Source organism: Pleurodeles waltl, chromosome 2_2 (genome assembly GCF_031143425.1).
Source record: "Pleurodeles waltl isolate 20211129_DDA chromosome 2_2, aPleWal1.hap1.20221129, whole genome shotgun sequence".
In the NCBI taxonomy this organism is placed as follows: domain Eukaryota; kingdom Metazoa; phylum Chordata; class Amphibia; order Caudata; family Salamandridae; genus Pleurodeles; species Pleurodeles waltl.
Window position 1 is genome coordinate 1074734337 of NC_090439.1, and position 26924 is coordinate 1074761260.

General features: G+C 43.2%; 1 protein-coding gene across 3 annotated transcripts in view; it reads right to left on the reverse strand.

Moving 5' to 3' along the window:
- LOC138282863 (serine/threonine-protein phosphatase 6 regulatory ankyrin repeat subunit B-like) overlaps window positions 1–26924 on the reverse strand; it is a 366276-nt gene that overhangs the window by 79788 nt on the left and 259564 nt on the right. For all 3 annotated transcript variants that reach the window (XM_069220832.1, XM_069220833.1, XM_069220834.1), the window contains 3 exons: window positions 14015–14113; window positions 12762–12962; window positions 8727–8825 (listed from right to left, as the gene is read on the reverse strand). In XM_069220832.1, the coding sequence (XP_069076933.1) occupies window positions 8727–8825; window positions 12762–12962; window positions 14015–14113 (399 nt within the window). The remainder of the gene's footprint in view (window positions 1–8726; window positions 8826–12761; window positions 12963–14014; window positions 14114–26924) is intronic.

A 26924-nucleotide genomic window follows, 5' to 3' on the forward strand; every position in this document is an offset into this window, starting at 1 on the left:
AATGTTTTAAGGCATTTCTAGAATTGTTTCAACAAAGGTTCACATCTGAGTTCATAAGTAGGTTCCTTCAGGGCCTTGGTTCATAAGACGAGAAAGTGTTTTGTAACGTAGATTCTCTGTGAGTATTTCGGATTTCTATGCAGGTCAGGAGTGTGCTTCTAGTGGTGTGACAGCCACCAGATTAGTTGAGCACAGAAGCAGTAAAGCTTGTTCAAGTTGATGCAACAGCTTTTGAAGTGGATTCTAGCAGGGAGAGGAAGCCATTACAATTCTTTCAAAGTATGATGTGCTTGAACGTTTTTAGTTGCTGATTACTGAGGCTATTAAGTGAAGGACAGCTTTGACAGGTGTCAGGGTGGAGACCAGTGGGTAATGTTTTGCTTTCACCATTCTGTGATAAGACAAAGGTCTTTGTAGTAGACTGCAAGTTTATAAGATGGACGAAGGACTTAATTTTGTGTACTTGCACCTGGATACATGTTTTTGGGCTTTATATTTAATTAATTACCAAGAGAGGTGTGAGGGGCCAATTAAAAAGGCCAAGGATTTAACAGAGGATATCAGATCACTTCTATGTTCATATTGTCTGGTCACTCTGAATAACAAACTTGGACTTTGTTGGTTTGAGTTTCAGATACACTGTGGGAATCTAGATGTCACCTCATGACAAGATCTGAGTCGAATGATCGATCAGGTGTACTGAAGTGCTGTAGAGTAGTGAGATTTATAGGCCCCCTTCAGCATCACCTAAGAAACCCAAAGTCCATGATGCAGGCAGCCCTTCCTGCCTGTCTAGTGCCAGACGTATTATTACAGTCCAGTTCCAAGGGAAGGAGGCAGTCAACGGATACCATAAACAGGGCAGTCCTCTTATGGGCCTCTAAGTTCCCCTGGGAAGGGGCTACCTTTACAGTTAAATTTCCAAAGCTTCCTGGCTTAAAACATGGATCAAATGGTGGCTGAAAATATGAACGCTTTCATATAGTAGAAGTTGAGTGAGCTTTGCAAGAAATAGAGAAAACTTTGAGTGTCATTTTGTTTGTTTAATAAGGTCTGAAATCTCTGCCACATAGTTTGTTTTATTGTAAAGAACTGACTCACACCCAAGCAGGTATATGATTTCTATGTAGAAGAAGAAAGACATCAAATGAAGAGGGAGCAACGTGCTGAATCATACCTCAAATATAACATGTAGGCCTTTTTGCAAGATAGGAAACTGTATGACACACTTCCCTTTAAAACATGCCTCCTCCTGTATTACGCATTTTTTCAGAAATATTACATTAGTTGAAAGACCTTGAGGTCTAGGTGTATGCCCAACAGATGAGAAAATTACAAACATGACTTTTGATAATACACATAGTTAAACTGCATGCAACTGATTTCATTCATTTTTATGTGTCTTTTTTCTATACACTGATTCCAATAAATGTGGGATCATCTGAAATCCAAGTGTTAGAAATGGCCCTTTTGACAGGGTTACCCCAAAAGTTTTGCCTTCCTCATCCCATTTTTCTGAGCTTGATTCTGTTGGTTCTAGGCCTCTCAGCGCTTTACGACTGCTAACCAGTGCTGAAGTGCATGTACTCCCTTCTTTAAACATGATAACATTGGTTTACACCCGTTTGGCATATTTAACTGACCTGTAAGTCCCTTGTAAAGTGGTATACCATCTACCCAGGGCCTGTAAATTAAATGTCACTAGCAAGCCTGCAGCACCGATTGTGCCACATGCACAAGTAGCCTTTCAAACGTGCCTCAGGCCTTCCATTGCAGGGCCCTGTGTGCAGTTTACTGCCACTTCGAATTGGCATTTAAAACTACTTGCCAAGCCTTAAACTCCCCTTTTACTGCACATAAGTCACCCCTAAGGTAGGCTCCTAAGTAGCCCTAAGGGCAGGGTGCTGTGCATGTGGAAGGTAGAACACACCTTTAAGGTTTACATTTCCTGGTAGTGAAAAACTCCCAAAGTCGTTTTTCACTACTGTGAGACCTACCGCTCGCAAAGGCTAGCATTGGGAATTCCTTAATGCACTTTTAAGTTGTAATTCCTGATTAGAAAGGAGTACCTGAATCCTGTTTCATATCTTTGGAATGGTAATTATAAATCCTCTTTAATGGTAAAGTTGGATTTAACATTACTATTTTAGAGGTGGCAGTTTCACAAAGTGGGCATTTCTCTGCTCTTACTGCTGTGTATGCCTTGCAACCTGTTTCCAATACACATCTTAGGTGGGTGACATCTACACTTTGTGCTTTCCCTCTAGACAGCCACAAAAACAGGAAGGGTGGGTATGGCAGGGAAGTCATCTACATTCATCTGCATTCTGATAGCTCTTCCTGGGCAGGAGGAGGGAGGCAAGCTGACAGCCTTCAATAGGCAGTGTCCTCTGTCCCACACAAAGGGCTGGTTAATCCTCTGCTGATAGTCTAGAGTCAGGATGGAGAAGAAAGGAAGACCTGTACACTTCAAGGGCCTATTTTGAAGTGACCCCCACTTTAAAGACACAACTGGAAATAAGTACTGGGCCTCTGCCCCTACCAAGACAGTACACTACTGGACCTGAGAAGAACTCTGCCAGGAGTAAGGACTGCTGTGCTACAAGGAGTGCCACTCTGCAGGACTGCTTTCCAGGAAGGGCTGCTCTCTGCTTTGGTGAGCTACCCTGCTGCCTGCTGATCTCTGTGCTGTTGAGGAAGGAATAGATTTCTCTCATTTGACACCAGAGTGACTCAAAGGGCTTGTTGGCTTGCCCCCTGTTCTCCTGCAGTCTCAGGGATATCAAAGACTGCCTGCAACCAGCTCCTGGACTCTGTCTGCTGTGAGTCTTGCTCTGCCAAGTGGTGCCAATGCCGTCCTTGGCCATTGGAAGTGAGTATCTGTGCTGCAACTCAAGAAAATCAACACATTGACAATGTTGCACTGATTTGCAACAGCGCATTTTTACTTGACGTTGACGCATCACGGCTGCTGCTTGAATCAGGTACACCGCATTGCTCACTGCAATGCATTGTCCCTGGAACCCGACGCATCTTCGACCCTGCACGGTACCGATGAATCGCTCCAACCCATCGGTTCGGGGATGCGTTCTTAACACTGCAAAGCTCAAAACCAACGCACCATCTACATTTCCTTGATCAACAGCGACACATCTCCTCCTCTGCTCCGCGCAGAGTCCTCAACGTCAACACTTCTTCCATCCATGGCACTTCCTCAGTGGACCCTGCATGGGTTATTTAGCCACCTGCCCTCTATTGTGGTCCACCTGAACTTTGGATTTACCCCGGTAAAGTAGGGACCCTCACTCTAGTCAGGATAAGGGAGATACCTGCTCAGATAACCCCTGCTCCCCCCTTGGTATCTTGGCACGAGCAGTCAGGCTTATCTCAGAAGCAATGTGTAAAGCATTTGCACATAACACACAGTAATAAATGAAGACACTACAAAAGGACACCACACCAGTTTCAGAAGAATAGCCTTTATTTATCAATATAAAACAGGACCTATTACAATAAAAATCCACCATACAGTAATAAATATATGACTTCTGCAAGATTGACTCAAAAATACAGTTCTTTGAAGTCGGTAGCTCCACCTGGGGATATCACGGTGTTGTGATCAACAAAACCAACAGTTCAGGCCAGCCGCGGTGTCGCTGGCCAGCTATGGTGTCGGGGAGGACCCGCCAACAGTACCTTTGGAATTTCATGGTATCGTGATCCTCACAGTGAGCTCCGGAGAGCAGCGTCACTGGGGTTGCGTTGTCGGTTCGGGAGTCGTCGGGCCCTTGAAGTCAGACACCTTTCGGATCAAACTACAGGCTGATGAAGTCAGGAGCGCTGGCGTGGATGGTGTCGGTGATGCGGTGTGAAGTGGGACGATGTGATGTGCAGTGCCCACAGGTCACGTGCAGGCAGCGGCTCAGTGATGGCATCCAGCAGCGGTGAGACCAAGTCTGCGGTGTGAAGTGGGTTGGGGCGATGCGACGTGCGGTCTCACTAGGTCATGGTGCAGGCAGCATCGTCGTCGTTGCTGAAGCGCTGTCGTCGGTGGGCCCAAGCCAGCGGTACGGGATGGGGCGGTGCTTCGTGACCCTTACGAGAAGTGTCCATAGGCCACGGTGCGGGCAGGGATGCCTGGTGAAGACAATGGTGTCGATGGTGCTGGCGTCGGTGGAACGGGACTGCAGTGCAGGAGGGGACGGTGCTTCGTGTACCTCACGAGTGGTGTATACAGGCCACGGTGCAGGCAGCGGTGCGGATGTCAGCAGGAGTGGCAGCGTAGGAAATGCCCAGACTGCGGTGTGGGCAGGCGATGCTGGAGTGTGGGGCCTACAGGTCACGGTGCGAGCAGCGGCTCGGTTAAGTCGTCTGATGACGGTGTTGGTGAGAGCAGGGTTGCTGTGCGAAGCGGGGTAATGCGACTCCGTGCAGCGTTGGCAGGTCACGGTGAAGGCCAGTGGCTTAGTTGAGTGCGGCGCAGTGGTTTCTCCTCTTGAACAGCATAAAACACACAATTCCCACTGCTGCAGGTCGAGGAAACTGAAGTCTTTGGTGTCCCTGAGACTTCCAACAGGAGGCAAGCTCTACTCCAAGCCCTTGGAGAACTTTCTCAAGCAGGACACACAGAAAAGTTCGCCCTTTGCACTCTCTTCAGGCAGAAGCAGCAACTGCAGGCCAGTCCAGTAAAGCAACACATCAAACGGACAGTGCTCCTCCTCCAGCTCTTCAACTCTTCTCCTTAGCAGAGGTTTCTCTTGATTTCAGAAAGATTCTAAAAGTCTGGGGTTTTGGGTCTTCTTCTTATACCCCGTTCTGCCTTTGATGTTGGCAAACTTCAAAGCAAAGTCTCAAGTGTTTGCAAGATCCTTCATTGTCCAGGCCAGGCCCCAGACGCACACCAGAGGATTGGAGACTGCATTGTGTGGCACAGTCCTTTCAGGTGTAAGCGGCCACTCCTCCCTCCACTCTAGCTCAGATGGCCCATCAGAATATGCAGGCTACACCCCAGATCCCTTTGTGTCACTGTCTAGAGGGAATTCACAACAGCCCAACTGTCAAACTAACCCTGATGGAGAATCCACAAACAGGCAGAGTCACAGAATGGTTTAAGCAAGAGAATGCCTACTTTCTAAAAGTGGCATTTTTAAACTCACAATCTAAAAATCAACTTCACTAAAAGATGTATTTTTCAATTGTGAGTTCAGAGACCCCAAACTCCATATTTCTATCTGCCCTCAAAGGGAATTTGTGCTTTAAAGTTATTTCAAGGCAGCCCCCATGTTAACCTATGAGGGAGATAGGCCTTGCAACAGTGAAACCCAAGTTTGGCAGTATTTCACTGTTAGTAAATATACTGCACCCTGCCCATGAGGCTACCTAGGGCCTACCTTAGGGGCGCTGTGGTAATCTCCGGGGCTCTGGCGCGTGAGTTTGCCATGGATGGACGTGTGCGATTGCCATAGTTATATGAGGGTTCGAGAATGGGAGAGAAACGGGCAATGGAGTCGGATGGTTGAGATGCTTGTACGGAGTTACCTATTACTGAATTAAACCTTATTTATGGTGAAACTACCATAGTTCTGGATTCGTTCCCCGGATGTTACATGTGCCTTACATATACCAAAAAGGAAGGTTTTGGCATTGGCAGTTTAAAGCTGCAGACACAGACACTGCGGTAACAGGTCCAGCCACGTTTACAGGGCTACTTATAGTAGCATTTGATTTACAGGCACTTGGCACCTCAGGTGCACTTTACCAGGGACTTACCAATAAATCAAATATGCAAATATGGATAAACCAATGAACAGTACAATTTATCTAGGGAGCACTTGCACCTTAGCACTGATTAGCAGTGGTAAAGTGCACAAAGACAAGAAACCAGCAAAAACAGGCCTGAAAAAATAGGAGGAAGAAGGCAAAATGTTTGGGGACAACCCTGCAAAAGGGGCCATTTCCAACATCATCTATCACCCTATTAACTCCACATCTAATGCTAATACTCTTCTAAAGAACTTCAACAATGTTTGGAAAGCTACGTTAATATTTACGCCCCAATTACAACATGCAAGGCAAAGCCTTCACCACGCTTCTACTCTAAAGACTTTGCTGACAATAAACCATGCATCTGCAAAGATTCAGAAATCCAGAGGACCTTCTGATACTAAAGTCCCTCCACTTAACATGCAGACAGCTCATTACATCAGGCAAAACAAGGTACTATATCAACACCATCAATGAAGTCAAAAACAGAAGCAGAATGCTGTTGAAGACAATCAAGCACTGAATCAACCATCTGCCAGGCAGACATATTCCTCACCCCACAGAAAAGTGCTATGGCATCAACCTGTTCTTTGACAGCAATATAGGTAACATCCAACAGCACATCGATGACAGCAATCCTGCTTCAATTCTTACAATCACTCCTTCCTGAAGAATTCAGCAATGGCCAGCCTTCAAAGTCCCATAGCTCCTAAATCTAGCAGACACACACAGCTCCCTCAAAGCCACATCTTTTGAAGATGATATTTTTCCATATGAAGATCATGTCCTACCAATGGCCTTCATCAGAGTTCTCTCTGAAGATGCTTTGTTACTCCTTCTTACCATTGTTCATATCTCCCTCACTCAAGGTATCTTCCAAGATTCACTGAAGATAGGCCAAATATTCCCACTCCTAAAGAAACCTGCACTAGACCCTGATGACTTCGCGAATTACTGGCCCATCACTCACCTAACACTCATTGGGAAAATCATTGAAAAAGCAGCCTATATTCAACTTCAAGACCACATCAATGCTAACCATCTCCTCAACACTGCCAGTCTGGCTTCACATCGTGTTGCAGCATAGAAACCATTACCTTACTTATAATAGGCAATGCACTCTTGACCACAGATGAAGAGGGCCCCTGCCTCCAGATATTGCTGCTCTCCCAGCTGCCTTTGATTCAAATAGGATTCACTGGCAAATGTCCTTCACTGGTTCTTTTGTTATCTTTCAAACCAACACCAGTTGGTCCTCATGGGCTTGCCCAGGTCACAAAAGATACCTATCACCTGTTGAGTACTCTAGGGCTTCATATGGTCTCTTGTCCTCTTCAGCTTATACATGGAGCCACTTGGTACTCTACTCACTAATAACAACATCAAGACTCACCAATATGCCAAAAATATACAACTCTGCGTGAAGGTCTCATATGCTCCGGACATCCAATGACTCAAGCACTGCTTGCACATCATTCAGACCTGATTGTCCAGTACCTATCTCAAGCGCAACACAACCAAGACAGAATTCCTGTTATTTGTCAAGAACAACAAACAAGATACAGTACAAACCTGGCTCAGTGACATAAACCTTGATAATGTTTCCCATATGCCACGTCACTTTGAATCACCCTGGTAACCAACCTCATCCTTAAAGAACATATTGCCAAAAAACATAGAGGCCCTGGTAGTAGCTCTCCCTCCTAAATCAAGTCACAGTGTTTTTCCTGAAAGCGACATCAAAACTGCTGTTCAAGCCCTTGCACTCTTGTAATTGAATTGTGGTGATGTCCTGTATAATGGCCCTCCAGGCACCACAATGGTACCTCTTAGGGGCATCCTATATCATGTAGTATGCCTAATTCAGGGCCTGAAGAAATGTGATCACATCAACCCCATCCTGAATGAACTCCATTCGCTTCCCTTGTCTGCCCACACCATCTTGAAAACCAGCTGCATCATTTACAATGCTTTCAAGACTAGCACCCCTCTTAGCTAGTATATAAGCTTGCCATCTCTCGTGGTTCTCAGTACAACTGCAGCCAGGACATCATCAGACTGCCGACTATGAAGTGTAAATGAGAAAAAAAAGGAAAGAAGGCCTTTTCAATCTATGCACCCAGGATCTGGGACACCATTCTCGTATCCACTGGAGTTTATTAGTTGATGTTATGATTGTCTTTGACCATATAGAGCACTTCCACACCTTTTGGCTAGGTTTGCAATATAGAAATACCATATACATACATACAACCCTAAAATGCAGTAGACACATTGCTCAAGGGAAACTGATTACACTAGCAATACATTTGTGCCTAAAACCGGTCAAAATTTGCACATTCTGCGTTCATTACTTGACATCAATGCCTGGAGTCTTGTATTCAGCCCTTTTGAGTTTTTGAAGGGGATCAGCTGCTTATAGAACACTAACTAGAAAAGCTACATTATCCAATCACCTTTGTACTTGATAAGGAACACTACTTTAAGGGACTCATTCCTAAGCCACGGAATAATGAATGGATGGATTTTGCATTGGTAGACAGCATATCCTCTTGCAGGAGTGTGTTTGTGGGCACAATGGGTCCAGATGCAAATGTGGCAAGCGTGTGTATATTCCTTATTATAGCAATCATTCTTTCTTATTCAAGCAATTATCCACCCTCAAAATGAAGTAGCTTTCCCCTGGAGCACATTTGTTTTAAAGGTGGGAATGGTGATGAAGCATTCAGAAAAGTTCACACTATTCTGATTTTTCAAGAGCACCTTAAGTACTTTGGTAGGTGTTAATGCTGGCCAATATTACTTCTATAACACAAACTATTTGACAGTGTAGTTATCTGATGAACGTTTTGAAAAAAATCTTCAAGTATGACACCAGAGACAATTACATACCATGATGTGTGTACAAATCTCAATTTAGTATGTTCTGTCAGACATCGCTGTCACCATCTTTCAACACTTACAATGTCCGTTGCATTAACGTCAGCTTTCATGTTGAGGAGGCTATTGCACACATCGAGTTGTCCTTTGAGAGCTGCCATGTGAAGGGGAGTCTGTTTGGTCTGAAGGGGAAGTAGAAAGGAGACAGGTCAGTAGTAGCCTCACTTTGCTGTGTAGCAGACAAATAGTTACATTGCGCAGTTTGATGCTGGATGATCTTGTAGGTACCAGCAGTGGTGTAACAAAACTTGAGGGGGGCCCTCTGCAAAGTACTTGAAAGGGCCTCCTTCCAGGCTCACTCTGGAGCTATCAGGCCAGGGTGCTGTGCTCGAGGGCCTTTGTTACACCACAGGCTACCTGGTATGTTAACATTTAGGCTTCTTACACCGGTTTATTTATGTGGAAGATTTCCCTAATCAACACTGTAATAAACACTACTAATATGCTGTTCTAGGTTAAACAGACATTACAAGCAGGGAGCTAGATTACCTGTAACATGACTGTGCAGGCACATACACACTTCTATAGCCGTATAGCCCATTGCAGTAGAGTATTTTGGACAGGTTCTGCTCAGTAGTGCATGTTGGCTTGCTTGGCCTCAGCAGTAGTTAACAAGCATGAGCATTTGGAAGTGAGGAAGCCTAGAGGACAATGGCTCCTGTACCTTTCTCTCTGCTGTGCAAAACTACTTTACTCTTGTAGTCTACCAAATGACAGACAGGCAGATGCCAAAAGGTCTTCCAGCTCGATATATCACTGCATGTAGCTGAAGGAGATAGGAGAGGGTGCCCCCCCCTTCCCTCAATAATAGACTCTGCTTGGCTCACTGTGCTGCAAAACTCCAGAGTCAGAGGGATGGGTGAAGCAAAGATTGCAGAATTGAGCCACAGAAGGTTCATGGCAGCGGGCCAATACACAAGCGTGCAACCTGCTGCCCCTTCATTGTTCTCTAGGGAGATCTCAGTGGTGCAGTGTAGTATAGAACATTCCTAGCTGAGACTTCTCTTGTAGAAATTAGATCTTTGTTAGGAATGAACAAAAGCTTTCTGGATAGGATGGATCAATTTTCTGATTTTGTGTCCGAGAACAGCTGACAACCTATTCAGCTGTAATCAAAGCTCCTGGAAAGATATCGACTGCAACTGAATTGGAGCGTGTGGCTGGTATGTGGTTGGTTCCCAGATCCTGTAGGTAGGAGGGCAAGACATTGTCAGCTTTCGTAACCAAAGGTTTCTGGTAAAATACCTTTTGAAAGCCCTTTCAAGTCAAAATGCCACATTGTCAATGGTCTACTCAAGAATCATCAGGGACACTGAGGCCTAATTTACAAAGTTATTCCTAAACATAAGTTGAATGTTGATGAACAAACAATTAGCAGTTTGCCAAATGTGGAGTTACATTTGTATGTGAATTTACTCACAAATAAAATGACATCAGTATGGAGTAATTTATCATGCAAGCAAATCCGCCAGCACTCAGCACTCATAGCCCCACAAACCTGGAAGTTTGGAGAATTCCCAAGCCTATGCAGACACATTCTCACCATGAGTACAATTGAAGATTTACTACAGTCAAGACCAGCAGCATATTACTAACCAGAGTGAAATAGGGAGGGAAAGGTGTAGGGCAAGGGAATTCAATATGGAGAAACATAAAAAAGTTAGCAAGGGCATGTCCTATGGCACATGCACTTGGGCTGAACATCTATGCATGTCTTAATGTTCACTTGCAGGCATACAAAAATATGTTCACACGGGAGTAACTAAGCATTCACAAAAAATTCCACAACTACTCCAAGACAAATGCGGTCATTCTGAACCTAGTATTGAAAGTCTGCACTCAAAGACTGCATAGTACAGCCTCCAAATTTAGTGAACCAGTACACCACAAACTTTTTTTATGTTCAACTGCCAAGTTATCACTGGAACATCACATCACCTTCCTCTAGAAGAATTTCTGTAAAGCACAATATTTTATAACTTGCCACTCTATTTCATGACACCATAGAAATTGAATAGACTATCTATGTAGTTCAGTGCCTAGCTTAATGTTTATAAAATCTTCAAACCCTTTAATTCTGTTTTATAATATTGCTCATCAGATTCTCTGCCAATGTTTGGGCACTTTGTAAGGGTTTATTAGTATGATTGCAAGTACCGCACAGTGAACTGTTAACCTGTGAAGGGATATCATTATAATAATGAGGCACAATTAAATTGGCCTTGCAACTTCCAACCTCCTGAGGCAAATTCACCAAAGCCTTTCTGAGTACAGGTAGTAGTATTCCTGTAGTGCTTTTTTAAGTACTCTTACATGCCTTTGTAAATCTGCCCCGAAACGTCTATCGTCCTGTAAGAAAAAAGTGTAAAGAGGGCACAGTCCTTTCTATTTGTACTAACTGGATATGACTATTGCCTGAATATTCCCATTGTAAATGTTTTGTGTCTAATTCATAAAGGCACGTAAGAGTACGTAAAACAGCACTACAATTGCACTACTTTATGTACTCCAACATTCTTTTTGAATAGGCCCCTTTGTTTTGGTAGATGCTACTAACTCTACTTACAGTTTCAAAATCAATAAATCTGTACATTTAAAGGGTGATTAAAATCAAGGTTTGTACTCACATCGTATGGAGAACCCCCCAAGAAACCTACTTCCAAAATATGGGACATGGTAGGAATAGATATGGGGTTTGAAGCTGTGTTTTAAACTGCAATTTTTTAAAAACTGGATTATTTAAAGCATTGAAAAATAAATCAGTGCAATTTTCTTGCATGCTGATATGGCTTGCACCATGTCTCTGGCCTATATCCCACAATACATTTGATCAAATTCACAAAGCTAAGTTTACTTATGTAGATCTACTTGTGCATAAATCTACTCCTACCACTAGCTAAAAATCAACATTGTTTTGCCATTCACAATTTCTGAGTGGATATTTACACATAGGTGTAGGCTTAGGAGTTTCTACCCCCTCAAATGAGGCAATGGAGTCCCCCAGGACTGGACTGATGAGTGTAAAGTTGCTATCAGTAAGCTTCCACCCATTTGTGGAGCTATCTGACAAAGAGGCGGAAATCTCAGTACAGAAAAATATAGGGAAATTACATAAAGTTAATTATTTAAAATGAGAACTAAAATGAATTTAATTTAAAATAAAAATGTAAGAGTATTTTTACCAAATAATAGTAATAACCTGGAATTACCTAAACAAAACACTACCTCCTAATATTAACTTTGTATTCAATTATAAATTAATAAAAAAATATGATTTTTTTTGGGGGGGGGAATCCTTTAAAATTAAAGTCACCGACCAAGAGTGGATGATTCAGTTTGCAATTTGCTTACTTAATGCTAATTGGTTTAAAAATGTTTAAACTAATATACAAATGTAATACAAGTTCAATTTATGATTAATTTAATTTATTTTTTATTATTTCCAGAGTGTTAGTGTTACAACCTGCCTTCATTGATTTCTAATTGAGTGTGTTACACTACCAGTGGTTGGCCATATGTGTGGTGCTTGACCTACTCCAAGTCGATGCTAGAGTACTTTTAAGTCTGTTTTGTCACTGTTAAAGGTGTATTAGAACCAAGTGCATTTTGCGTATATGCAACTGTCTTATGCTTATGTGAATGTATGTTTTGTATTAGTATGTCCCTTCCTAAACCTCTCCTTATGTTTTCCTTCACCCCATCCATTTTGTATTAATTATTCCCCATTTTCCAACCATTGCCCCTGGTCCCACTCACATTTACTACTAAAACTTACAGTTGCATTTGCATAGATCTCCACGTTGGGAAGGAGATCTCTGTACAGAAACTTTAGTTTGGAATTGCATATTGTAGTATCAGTCGTAGTATTGCTGGAGTGCTAGTTTCCATACTCCAAATTGCTTTTTTGTGAATTGGGCTCATTATGTAGAAGTCACTGAGTAAGTAATACCATTATTTACATTATGGCAATTTTAGGATTAGCCATTCCAAATCATTTGGATATGGTTCCCTTTACTTTCAATGATAATCACTTAATTAGTTTTTAAAGCACAACTTACCAGAGACATGGCATCAATGCTAGCCAGGTGAGTCTCCACCAGAAGTTTAACCAAATGATTGAAGCCGTTCTGAGCACTGAGGTGGAGAGGTGTCAGGCCGAGCTTGGTTTTAGCATTGACAAATGCTTTATGCCACAGTAGGATGTCTGCAATCTGGTCATGGCCATTCTCAGCAGCTAGATGCAGGGAAGCTTTGCCATTCTAGGATGCACATCAGTCAGGAGCAATATCAGAGGACATGGGACACAATAATAGATATAAAATAGGAGAATGATACAATAAATATTTATTTACTATGAAATTATCAGGAGCAATAGCAGGGAACATAGGACGTAATGTTAGACACAAAAAAAGAGAATGGTAAAAGAAACATTTCATTAGCATGATCTTGCAAGCAATAGTATGAAGTATATATGTTGGCCCGCATGCCTTGATTTCACACATGAGAATGATTTCATAGGTATGTTTCAATTAGTCATAACGGAAATGAAACTCTGAGAATGCACAAGGACTCAGATAGAAACAGGTCTCTGTTGATGTACTTTAAAAAAAATGCCATACTTTATAAATGCTTCTAGATTACAGAGATACAAAAATCATGATGCCAATGTATACATTTACATGTGAATAAATCATGCAAAGTTGCCAACTCTAGCCCTATCTATAATGGGTGACTGATCCATGTTTATGTGACTGCAGGTTAAATTAATAGTCATATTTAATGTAATGGTGATCTCCATGTAGTGGTCAGTCGATGTAATGGGGTCGAGATAATGGGTGGATGGTGAACTCTCCTCTCATTTACATACTAAAAGGGATCCACAATGAAATTACTCAGGTTTCTTCACAGTCATTCATTTGAGTGAGTGCTTGCAGATGGGGCCCGCTGGCACTCATGTTTGTGAACCACATTTAATTCCAGAACAAGAGAGAGAATACACAAAAAGGAAAAAGAAGGAGAAATAGAAAGTCAGAAAAACAGTGACAGAGGGAAAAAGCAGGGCTAAAAAAGAATCTGCAAGAGTAAAATAAAAAGGCAGGGAGTGTAAGGTGGTGCATGAAAGAGGCATGAGGTAGACTCAAAGCTACGTGCCATGCAACTTTGGAGCAAAATGTTGGGTCCTGGTACTTATTGTTTTACAAATTAAGTACTGGATCTGGGCAATATATACATATATACAAAGGAACTTTTAAGACTGTTAAAATTTGTTTTTAGATTTTAAGTGTTACAACATAATTCATACTAATACTACCTCGTCAAACACATCTACCCGTGCGTGATTCTGGAGCAGGACCTTGACAATGTCAGTGTGCCCTTGTTCTGCAGCCGCCAATAATGGAGACCAACCATTCTGTAATGAAAAAGAGAGATGAGATAGTAGCTCTCTTTTCAACTAGTGCCTTAAATTTACTAATATGAGAACATTGTTTCTGGGTTAGCTTTTAAGCTTTACATTAACCTATTCAGGAAAGGTGCTGAAGCTGTTCACTAGTGGAGAGATGATTTCCATGTAGGTAGATTAAAAGACTCATCCATATCTTCACAAGACCTGATGCATTAATAGAACATCAAAGGTGTTCAAATACAAGTTCATGGACAAAAACGTCTAGGGGCATTAAAAAGAGAAAACAAATTAAAAAAAAACTTAATTTCTCAAAATGGAATGGTATGTACTATTACACACACACTTTGATAGGGAACATTTGGAAATCAAAATTAACCTGTTATATTAAGCAATTACTATTTTCATTTATTGGCTTATGCAATGAAAGGGGCCAGCTTACTGTCATATGAATATTGTAGGAATAATTGAATAATGTCATAATGCAATGGAACATCAATTAAAAAGAAACATGCATCCGAAATCAGACAAATCTGTAAAAGACCATAAAGAAGGAGTATATAACATATTGATACATAATCATAGAGCACCAAAATTACAAACAAAGGAAAAACACATATCAAGCCCTAAAACATAAAGTAGAAAGTTGATTTTTTTTTTCTTAACTAAAGGTAGTCAGGAGTCGTACCTTTATTTAATTATCATCTGTTATAAGCAATTAAGTAACACCTTTTATCAGTGCCTAGAGTACATAAGTGTAGTAATGCGTCCATTACTTACCAATAATGGCATTACTCCTAGTCCTACTCCATCGCCTTCCTTCTTTACCAATGAGGCTCCCTTGCCTCCAAGAAATCCCTCCCTTCTCCAAATAAAAATGCCCCGTCCCTTCCTCGCCCTGCACGTAAGTAAGCCAACCCAGACACTCAGTTGTTCCGTACTGGGAGTGTGGGATGTTCCTAAAAATAAGGGGATGGAGTAGGACTAGGAGTAATGCCATTATCGGTAAGTAATGGACGCATTATCTCCCCTCCCTCGCCTTCCTTATTAACCAATGAGGCATAGCACGTAAAACAGAAAATGGACATTTGAGTCGTAAAGACCCAACTGAATGGAGTGCCCAAAACATATACAGAAATACCCCTCTACCCACTTAGGGGACAAAACCATGTGACCCAACACAGAATCCAAACATTCCAACTCAGTAATCTGAAAAGGGCCAGACAAAAGAGGAAGGGGGAGCCCAAGTCGCAGCCCAACAAATCCCCACCTCTGAGGTCCCCTACAATGAGGCCACCGTTGTGGCCACCAGAAAACAAGAATGAAAAGGTAAGCACAGCCGATCCACCGGAACAAGGGGCACAAATGGAGGACCAGGAAAGGCCACAAACACCAACAGCAAATCTCAACCAGGGAAAGAAGCAAGGTACCAGAAACCAAAGGCAACAACCCTAGGAAAAACCTGGGCATCAGCCCAACCACACCATCCAGAAGATGCCAAGAGCCACGAAACACCTGAATCATGACCCAGAGAACCCTGCATAAGCAGAAAAGACTTGGACAAAGTCCGATCCACCTGTTGCCCGAACGCCAGACCAAAAACGCTGTGCAATGGCTGGCAGAAGAATGCAGTGGAAATGACCACCATGAAGCCAGAAAAGGCATATTTGCTCCTTCCAACCACCAAACCACCAAGTGCAAGTATCCTAATAAACGCAGGTGAAGAGCCGGAAAGAATAGAGGAGACAGACAACCAGAAGAGCCCAATTCGGACTGCACCCCAACAATGCCAGAAAAGGGAACCAAGTTGCCCAGGGCAACCGTGGAGTAATCAAAAATCCCCGAACACCCACATATCTGCCCACACCAGAAAGGCCCTTAACAACTAGAAAAGGCGTAAAACCATACAGCAGACCCTGAGGCCAATGACAAGGCAACCTGCCCATTGCCCAAGCCTGAGGACAATGCCCCCTCCGAACAAAACATATGCTCCATGGCATCCTCAGGCAAAGCAAACTGGTCAAACACCGGAACACCCCACCACTGAACAAACTTAACAAACAGGCTGGGTGCAAAGAGAAATACTCAGAGGGCAGAAATACCCAGCATAAAAAATTTGCCCAGACATTCACCACCCCCAAATGCATAAGCAATCAGAGAGGGAAAATAGGCCAGAGCCCAAAAGAAAATGTCCTGTGTAAACACGTCCAACGACATGGACCTGGTACCTTGCGGAAGGGGGAAAAACTGCATCATCAGACCGCCCGCTGAACCAACACCACTGTACACTTCAGGCCTGCCTGTAAATGAGGGGCCTGAAGGTCCCAGAACCCCAGCACTAGTACTGACACCAGCCAAGCCCCACAAACTTGAAAGATTTGCATCCGTAAACTCTACCACTGTAGCTGGAGGTGAAAGAGGAATCCCATTTGCTGCACAATCACACAACATACATCACCCCTCAGAATCCAGTGGACTGGTGCTGACCTCCAGAAATGTACCAGAAGATTGAGAGCCCATGGTCCCCACAGGGAGAGAATCTGGGTAACAAGTCTGTGCATGCGAAACCTGGGTCAAGGCACCAGAAATTCAGCCAATGCCAAGTGACCCTGTACTCACAACCACTCCTGTGAGGCCGAAAATGTGTCCCAAAGAACACCACGTCCAGTGACAGAATCAAAGAAGAATGTTCCACAAGACAACAAAGATCTGAACCCCTGCAGAACCTGCAACACCGCTTCCACAGGACCCACCAAAAGGGACACAGTAGGGGAATGCACCAACAGATCACCAAAAAAGGGTATAGGGAGGAAAAAACACCCACTCCACAGAAAGAAAAGCCAGAACGGTCATAAAGACCCTGGGCAATGACGCAAGACCAAAGGGAAGAACACAAAACTGGAAATGATTGGCTCTCATCACAAACCGGAGAAACCGCAGAGAGGGAACTGCGACAGGCACAGGAAGATAGGCACGCAGAGACCCATGGATGCCAAAAATCTCCTGGAAGCATCAAACAAATAACAGCCTGAACCATCAACAGGCGAAAAGAAACAGAACCCATCCAAGAAAGGACCCATTGGACATCCAGGATTGGCAAAAACACCCCTGACATAGACCAAATCAGAAACATGTTGGAAGAGATTCCATCCCCGCGACCAGCAACAGAAACTGTGCCTCCATCAATTCCCCGATTCCAAACTGAAAAGCCAACTATGGCCCCACAGACACCAAAACCAGTGACAGAAGGACACCAGCATAAGGGAGAACACACATGAAGGCTATTGCATAGCCAAAGGTCACAATGGACAGGATCTATAGAACTGACACACTCCAAAAGGGCAAGGCACGCTGCCATTCCGGAAATGCCCAGAAGAACATGGCAGATAACCCTATCCCAACGAGCGCCCGACCCACAAATGGAACATATATCAAGGCGGCATCTCCCCAGGGTCTGTTGCCCTAGCCAAAGAGCTCTCCTGGCCGCAACCAGAGTCCCTGCAAAGAATGCCCAATAAAATGCCTGCAAACAACCCCACGCACGCACTGCCCCATAGCAGCCAACAGATCAGAGCACTCCACATCCTCCTGAACAGCCACAGCCAGCTGATCAAAGACCTGTACCAAGGAGCATGCAGGAGATGCCAAGAAAAGACCAGCTGTCAAAGCCAACATCACAGGAGTACACACCCCAAACCCAGAATCCACTGACCGAACTGAGACAGCAGAGAGAGCACCACACTCTGGAATAAAGGCCGCCAAGGCAAACACGGTAGCCAAAATAGAGGCCAGACGAACATAAGGAGGAAAAATGTCTTCCCTCCAAAAAAAAAAAGGTACAATAACTATACAAAGCGAGGGACCTGAAACATATCAACATCCCACCAGACCCTTAGAACCAAAACCCAACAGGAACCGTAAAGGACATGGCAAAGCCAGAGCGCTGAACCTAGTAGGGAAACAAAGCCCCTCAACCTACGGAGCCAGAAACTACGGAAACCCCAAGAGGACCACCACAGAGGCCACAATAACCGACCAGTCCACACGAGAAATTTTTTTACCCACAGAAGGAGATGGCGTCTCCAAACACGAGGGCAAAGAATAGACAGCCACAACCATCTTAGGCAAGACCATTACAACAGGCCAAGCAGATTACATCCAATGGCTATTTCATAAGGGGAGTCATGCACTTGATGCTAATGCTGCACAGTAGCATGCAGAGGAGACACCGACTGCAGGCCTTAGGAGACCGTGAGGATCGGAGTGACTGAGGGAGCTGCAAACCCACAAAGAGTCGCTAATCGGTTCACAACAGCGAGGACATAACTGACACCGCATGAATCTGTGCATTAATCTGTGCCAAGCGCTTCTGCAACTCCTCCCCATACAGAAGAGGTGCACTCCCTCTAACAAAACTCAGAGTGTCACAAGTCTATTAGTGGGGAAGAGGACCATTCTCCAAGACAGAAGTAGGCGATAGTACAGGCATCGGAAAAGCAGGGAACTGGAAACAGATACACCTAGACTAGAACTCACAGACTTCAACGTGAGGGTCTGATGTAGGAAGAATAGGAACACATCACATATATCACATGCATGCAAACATAAGTTCCCAAATCCCAATATAAACATTTTAGGCTAGGGATAGTTGTAAACTAATGTAAGTAGTGAAAGGCTTAATACATGACATGCTAAAAAAAGACAGACTGTGGGTTCAATAGAAAAGGCAGGTCATATTTAGGACAAACAAACACTTATTACTTAGGAAACTTATACACATGCTGCATTGTTAGGTTAGCTGTGCCGAAACACACAAGAGGCCCAAGCCACATTAGAATTCGTTTTTCTTTAAAGCTGCACCAACTGTCGCTTTCAAAATGTTCACTTAGCACGAACAGGGTGGACAAAAGGGTGTATCCTGCTTTAGCACAAGGGTCCTGAAAACCACAAGTCACTCATATCTTGGTGAGGGGAACTGTGTAAGGGTCAGATAAGCATTAGCACAAGGCAGGGCTACATTGAGCATCATTTAACATATAATCACTTGTGCAGAAAAGACAGAGATGCAGAATGACGTCAGTGTTACTTACCCACCCATGAGGTGACCAGTAATCGTGCATGTGCTCTTGTCAAGAGGTACCTCTCCCCTATTATCTTATCTGTAATGCTTGTTCTTGCTTACGTCAATGATGAACTTGTAACCATAGTTTTTTGTGGTTTTTACAGTATAAATACCACTGCTTGTGAACTAGAACTTTGAACTCTTCAGTCATGGCCTCTACGTTGAGACTGCCTGTTGTTCCCAGCTGAAAATCGATTAAACCTATTTTATTGTGTCAAATTGATCTGTCTTATTTCATTAACAGATTTCCCTCTAACATATTTGCGAGCCAGCCAGCAGCTCTACTTTGATCTCACCAGCTGCTGGACTGGGGGCCCTGCCTGTCTCCACGAGGTGATTTGCACACTTTTTAAAGAGGTAAGGGAGATGCCAACATTTAAGTAAAACTCTGATCTCGTGGGGATGGATGGGACTCAGGTGTTTAGCAGTTAAGGTGAACACAGTACGAGGTCTGTTCCTTTTTATTTTATAAAGACATTTACAATTTTGACACTGTAATGTATATAATTTTGGTGTTTGCATGCAAGATTGTGTATGAATTGATTAAATATTAAGGGATCCCAGTGGTAAGTCCAGAAGATACAGGGAGCTTGACTAAGTAAGTCAAAAGTGGTCAAGTGTAGTGTTGGACTTGGGGCTGAGCAATCAGTGTATGTTCTAAAGAACACTCAAGTCAACCTAACCCAGACCTTAAGTCTGGAAGTCACAATTTGTAGTTGCAAATAGTGAAAAGATGTGCCCTCTATGAATCCGGAGGGAAGTGACCAGTAGAATTTTGTTTACCCTAGTATGAAATTAAGAATTACTGTGTATGTATATGCATGTATAGATAGAAGTGTGGCCACATAATAATGTCAATATATAAGTTTATGTTATTTAGTGTATAATATAGGAATAATTATCAGACCTCCTATTCTTATGAAGGTTAAGTTATAACAGTATACTCAAAAGTAAAGTAATTGAATGGATTGAGCAAATGTCCCAAAAAAGTAAACTAATTAATTCCACATCCCTGAATTAATTATTCATTTTTATAACGGTCAGACTGTCGCCCTCTGCAACAGAACTGACCTTAGTAGACCAGTAATATCAAAAGCATAGAATCGTTTATTTTTAAGTCAAAAGTTTATGAATGTCTAGGTATTTATAGTATATCACTTCTAGGCCTTAAAACAACCTGCATTGACATAAGATACATGCCTTTTAGACAATTATAAATAATTGTTCAAAGAACTAATATAAGGACATTGTCCTCCAAGTTAAATGTAGTGTAGTAGCCTCATGAACCCCATAACACATACTGACACTCCTAACCATTATCGCCATTATGAAACTATAGAGCCTCAAGATTGGAGGCAAGATTAATTATCAAACAGTACAGACTGGGACATATACACATATCTTGAGGGTACACAAATAGAAGAAGAATTATTAGCTACTATACATGCAAATATATTTAACTACCTTTCAGATAGATGTGAACAGGACCTTCGCATAATTAGAATAAAATAATTAGTTTTGAAATCTACAAAACCTGTTGCAGTTGTCTTTCCAAGAGTGAGGCACCCCTTTGAAGGCCTCTAAAATATTCCTTTTAATTTTTCATGTGTGACACTGGTACCACCTTTTGGCAAGAAAGTGAATATATTGAAGTCACTGCAATTTTTCAGTGGAACCATGGACAGCAGTCATGTGAATTCCCTGCAATAATAACAGACTCATATTTACATTAGACCTCCTACTGTATGCATTTATTAGGGACCTCCCAGTGTGGAATTTAGGATATGAGTAACTTATAAAAATGTATATATATATCACAGTAAAATTTTCGTTTGCTGTGTCAGGCAAACAAACCACTTAGGCCACACATAAATGCACTTACCTAATATATATATAAATGAACAAAGTCTTTCAGAGATTAGGGATATATATATATATGATGTTCACCTTCACAGACTAATAACAGTTTATGTGAAGTCTGGAAATACCCGAGGAAGTAAATAGAAGTCCAGTTAGAGTGGAAACCATATCGTATAAAGGATTAAGTTGACTAAACAGACATGGGGTCTCCTTTAGAACACACGGTGAAAGTGTTCTCAGGAGACAAGGACAGGATAGGAAAATACTGTAAGGAATGGCACAAAGCAACATTAAAACTTGCACATGCGTTGCCCAAAGAGAGCACATTTGATAATACAACAATAGAACACATGGCCACCTTCCTACAGAGTAAATTCAAGGGAAATAAACTAGAGAAAAGAAAGATCACACTAGACCTATGGAGGGTCTTTTGTGACACAAATATGAATGAGTCAAATACAAAGCCTAAGACCCTCCCTTCGGCTCCTCCACCCCCCTATCAAGACGTGCAATTAAGGTTAGGTAGTGCAAAGGTACAGGGCATGTATACGATGCAACCTGGTACCCCACACTCACTACCCACCTCTTCACATCCCCCTGCTGTGGGATATACAGAATCTTTTTCTGAACATAGAGAATATATCCACCCATCTCCATGTCCTCAAATGGCCAGTACACCACGGGAAATGTTAGGTGGGGACAGTACTAAATACATAGGGACAGTAGATGCCACATTTACATTTCATTTAGAGGACGAGATGTCCCCTACTAGAAAAAATGAAGGTATACCTAATGAGGGGTTAAGAGAGGTACAGAGAATGGATGGGGCTAGAAAAAAAGAAGGTGTTCTGCAAAAACCAAATACCAACATTAAAAATGAGACAAGAAGGTTAGCTTAAACACCAGAAAGTCCTCCCACAGAGTGCTGGAGGTTTATGCACCCAGGAGCAGATGAGAATAGTGTAGGCAAGGGGGTCACAGTGCAGGAAAATGATGGGTAGACCAAAGAGTGCCTTGGGAAAAGGAGGAAGGGCCCTTGAGGCAGTCAAGGGCCCTCACTGGGCCACAAATGATTGAACAAGAAGGACTAGAGGACACAGTCTCCACACATAGCAGCTTAGGTGAAGATCATCTGGATTTAGAAAAATCCTACAAAGGATCAGAGGGGGCATTAGATGACATCACTGAACATGTTAAAAGAATGTCCCTTCTTGAGGACCATAACAAGGAACAGTCACAATATGCCTGTGAGGGAGAAGAAAACAATAAGACAGGACAGACTTCACAAAAGAAGCCAAGAGAATTACAGAGATTAGTATTTGATGGGGCACATGCACGCCCATATGAGAGAAAGGGAACATTTGATATGGCAGGAAAAATGACACTGAGGAAAGACATGGCAAATGCATTCCCTGTATGCCCTGGCAATAATTTGACGCCCAATGAAAGAAATAGTAGCTCAGTATGAAAATAGTTGGTGTAATGTTGTCCCTTTTACTGACAACCTAGCAGGTTGGACAGAAGGATTGGCATCACAGATAACACCATGGCCGCGAGAGGGTTCCTTTGAACCCAGAGACATGGCTAATGCAGAAATGTGCATTTTTCAGGGCACAGGGGATCCTTACTGGGATTATCCTTATATGCAGAAAAGTCTAAGAGTGTTGCAGAAATATGCTTGTAAGTATGGCTCTTGTCACCCTACTGGCAATAGGACCACAGTCCTGTCACAACTGCCCTTGATATTCAAGGGCCCAGGGGCGCCTCAGTATATACCATGGCCCCAGATGGACAAAGAAAATCTTAAAAAACTTTTGTCACAACCTGCTGAGGGTGCTGGGAAATGGATAGCAGTTCTGGAAAAACATACTGCAGGGATTACTCTTGCAATAGGAGACATTAATACCTGTATTTATACTTTTTTTGCGCCGCATTTGCGTTGTTTTTTGACGCAAAAACGGCGTAAACTTGCAAAATACCATTGTATTTTGTAGGTTTGCGCCGTTTTGCGTCAAAAAGCGGCGCAAATGCGGCGCTAAAAAAAGTATAAATACGGCCCTAAAAGTTTACTAAGTTCCCTTATAGGAGATGAGACAGGTCTACAGTTCACAAAGGCAGGAGTAAAGGATGTGACATTGACCAACCCAAAATGTGATGGGGCACCCTTTAATAGAGTAAGGGGAATTGTTTGGAAACAACTGAGAAAAATGTATCCAGACAGGCCAGACATTGGGTCCCTTATGGCACAAACAATGCAGCCAAATGAGGACCCAGCCCAATTCCTTGGCAGAATGAATGAAAAATGGACACAGGAAGTGGGGGAGAGTTGGGATGTAACTGGACAGAATGCAATACTATTTTACAATATAGTGAAAAAGGGTCTGCCAGCTGAAGTGCAGGATAAATTAGATAATATAGTGGCCTTAGAGGCCAAACCATGGATAGAGATACAAGCACACATAATACATTTTTGTAAGAAGAGACAAGAAAAGGAAAAGAGCAAGAAAGATAAAATAGAGAAAGCAGCAGCTAAATTGGTCCAGCAAAAACCGGCTAAGAAAACAGAGGAAGGAACTGCCACCACCCGGTTAGCTGCAGTGTCCCTGGGACTGCAGGCACTCCAATGCAACACTACCAGTATGCCCAGAGAAGCAATAACATGAATAATGGAAGAGGAGGGCGAGGAAGGTTTAGGGGAAATAGAGTAAACACATTCCAGTGTGGACAGACATGCAACTATTGCAAGATGACAGGACATTTTATTAGAGACTGTAGGTTTAAAAAGGAAGATGAACTTAGCAACCAGACAAGGGAAAATTATGGTCAACAAATGGCACCACCTGGTGGCATTGTAGCACAGTCTGCCACGAGTCCCTAAGTGATATATCTCCCACAGCCCCAAATACAACTGCAGCCTCAACCACAGATGCAGCCTCAGCAGTTACAGAAATCAGTGCCCCAAATACAGAATGGGCCACAGCAGACAGTGCACCCCACCTTGCAGCACCAGAACTTACAAAGAGTGGTAACTGTCAGGGGAGGAAACCCATTCCAGCAAAACTACATGGGAGGATATGCCTAATGAAGGTGCCCAAGGAGAAGTCTCATGTGTCCAGTCTTATCGGTAACCCACAGCCCAGACGAGGAACCCACTGTGATGGTAGCCATAAATGACAAGGAGTACACCTTTCTCATTGACACTGGGGCCACTAGGTCCTGTATCCGTGACAGGGGACTGCCATTGTCAAATTTATCAATGGACACACAGGGGTTCTCCGGGGCTGTAATGAGGGTTCCATGCACTAAACCTGTGGAGATGGAAATAGGGGGAAGGTATGTTGATGGATGTTTCTTATTCTCCCCAAATGCACCAGCTAATCTGTTAGGAAGTGATCTCATGGCAAAATTAAACATGACTATTCACTTTGAAGAGGATGGGACTATGATCTGTTCAACACCTGGAGTATCTAGTACATGCATCATGACAATGGTTACACCCCCCCCAGATGGTAACCAAGTTAGAGCCAGACCTGCAGACATTTTAGCTTTTACTAGAGCTGTGTACACCATCATAGCAGAAACACCGGAACTGACAGGGAAGCTAGTTGAATTACCCAAGAGCTTTCTCTTTAGATGACAGGGCCCCTATTTGGAAATATTAGACAAAGACCTCATTCTGGAAATAGAGGCTCTAGATGTGTCCCCCATCTATGGGACACTGATGGCAAGTGACCACACTGGTACGATGTTGGCATGTGTCATCTTTTATGATCCCAACATGCAGGTGGGAGACATATCAGATGACCAGTTGTTTGCTGATGACCTTAGAAACACAGAGATTGTTTTTTCAAAACAGTATACCTCTACGCACCACACTGGAGACAAAGCCTGTGATACCAATAAATGTCTCCACTCCTATAAAAGATAATGACCTTGTTCAGGTACCCTCCAACTTGTGGACAAAAGGCCCTTATGATGTAGGCCTCGTCCGCACAGCAGTACCATTCAGAATAATTTTGAAGGAAGGAGCAATACTACCAAGAGTGAGACAATACCCTCTATCCAAAGAAGCAGAGGAGGGCATTGCACCTGTTATACAGGCATTGGTGGAGCAGGGAGTCATATACCCAGGTGTATCCCCTGCAACACCCCAATTTACCCTATAAGGAAGGCCAAGGGAGATTTGTGGCGCATGATTCAAGACCTGTACCCCCTTAATGACATAGTGATACCAGAATTCCCTGTAGTACCTGACCCTTCCATCATCCTAACCAACATACCCCAAGATGCTAAATACTTTTTAGTCATAGACTTGAAGAACGCATTTTTCAGCATTTCCCTGCACCAAGACAGTCAGTATTTGACTGCCTTTTCCTATTGCCAATCACAGTACCTTCATTCACGATACCTCTAGGGTACTGTGAGTCCCCTAGTGTCTTTAACAGGACGGTCAAGAATGACCTCACCAATTTTCAATGTGACAGCATAGTGTTGCAGTATGTCGGCGACCTACTGAGCTGTAGTCCAGCAGAGGAGCATTGTAGAAAGGCCACTGTGTCCCTGTTGTGCACCCTTGCTCAAAGAGGTTACAAGGTGGACAGGGACAAATGACAGTACTGCCAGGAAGAAGTTCAATACTTGGGGCAGCAACTGTCAGCATCAGGCCGCCAAATTATGCCCAGGAGAGGAGAATCCATTCGGCAGATGGCAGAGCCTGAGACTGTGAAAGGAATGCAGAAGTTCCTAGGCTTATGTAATTATGTCAGACAAGGGGTTTTTGACTACAGTACTTTAATATCCCCACTGCTTGCATCTATCAAACAGGCAAAAACACAGAAAGACAGCATAACATGGACTATTGAGATGGAACAAACCTTCAGTAAGCTAAAAACAGAGATAACAAATGCACCAGTGTTAGGAACACCAGACTACAACAGAGGTTTTTCTTTTTTACACTGTAATGGCCAGGTGATGACGGCTGTCCTCACCCAAAAGTATCCTTTAGGCCACAAACCAATTGCATATTTTAGTGGCCTACTTGATTCCGTCATGAAAAGCCATTACCCTTGTGAACAAGCACTAGCCACAGCAGCCTTTGCAGTAGAGAAAAGTGCCCCCATTGTCATGGGTGCACCTCTGACACTGTATGCTGAACATGCTGTGTTTGCAATAATTCAGGAAGCTAAAACAACATTAACAACACTGAGAGTATCAGGCTACGAGATAATATTATCATTACCATCCTTGAAGGTGGTTAAATGCCACATAGTCAATCCTGCTACCTTCTTTGCGCACCCCATTTCAGACACTGACGATGATGCCCATGATTGTGCCACATATACTCCAGATGAGTGTAGCCAACCAACAGAAGACCCATTCTAGGTAGTGTTGTATATTTTGTGGATGGGTCTTCCACAATAGATCAGGACACAGGGGTAAGACATACAGGTGCTGAAGTGGTCAGAGCGATGCAGCACAACTCTTCAGACACACTGAAGATAACTGAACAGATAACTTTGCCATCTCAATATTCAGCCCAGGCTGCTGAATTAGTAGCTTTAGTGGCAGCCCTCAAACAAGGGGCTGGAGAAACAATAACAGTATACTCTGATTCAGCCTATGTCACTACGACAGTGCATTCCAGCATTATGCGGTGGAACAGAGGGGGATTTCTCAAGTCTGATGGAAGCCCTGTCATGCACCGCCCCCTTTTAGAGGACTTGATACAAGCTTTAACACTGCCACATGCAGTTGCAGTAGTGAAATGCACAGCCCACACTAACGGTCAGGATTTTGTGTCCCGTGGAAATGCTCTGGCTGATTGGGCAGCCAAAGATG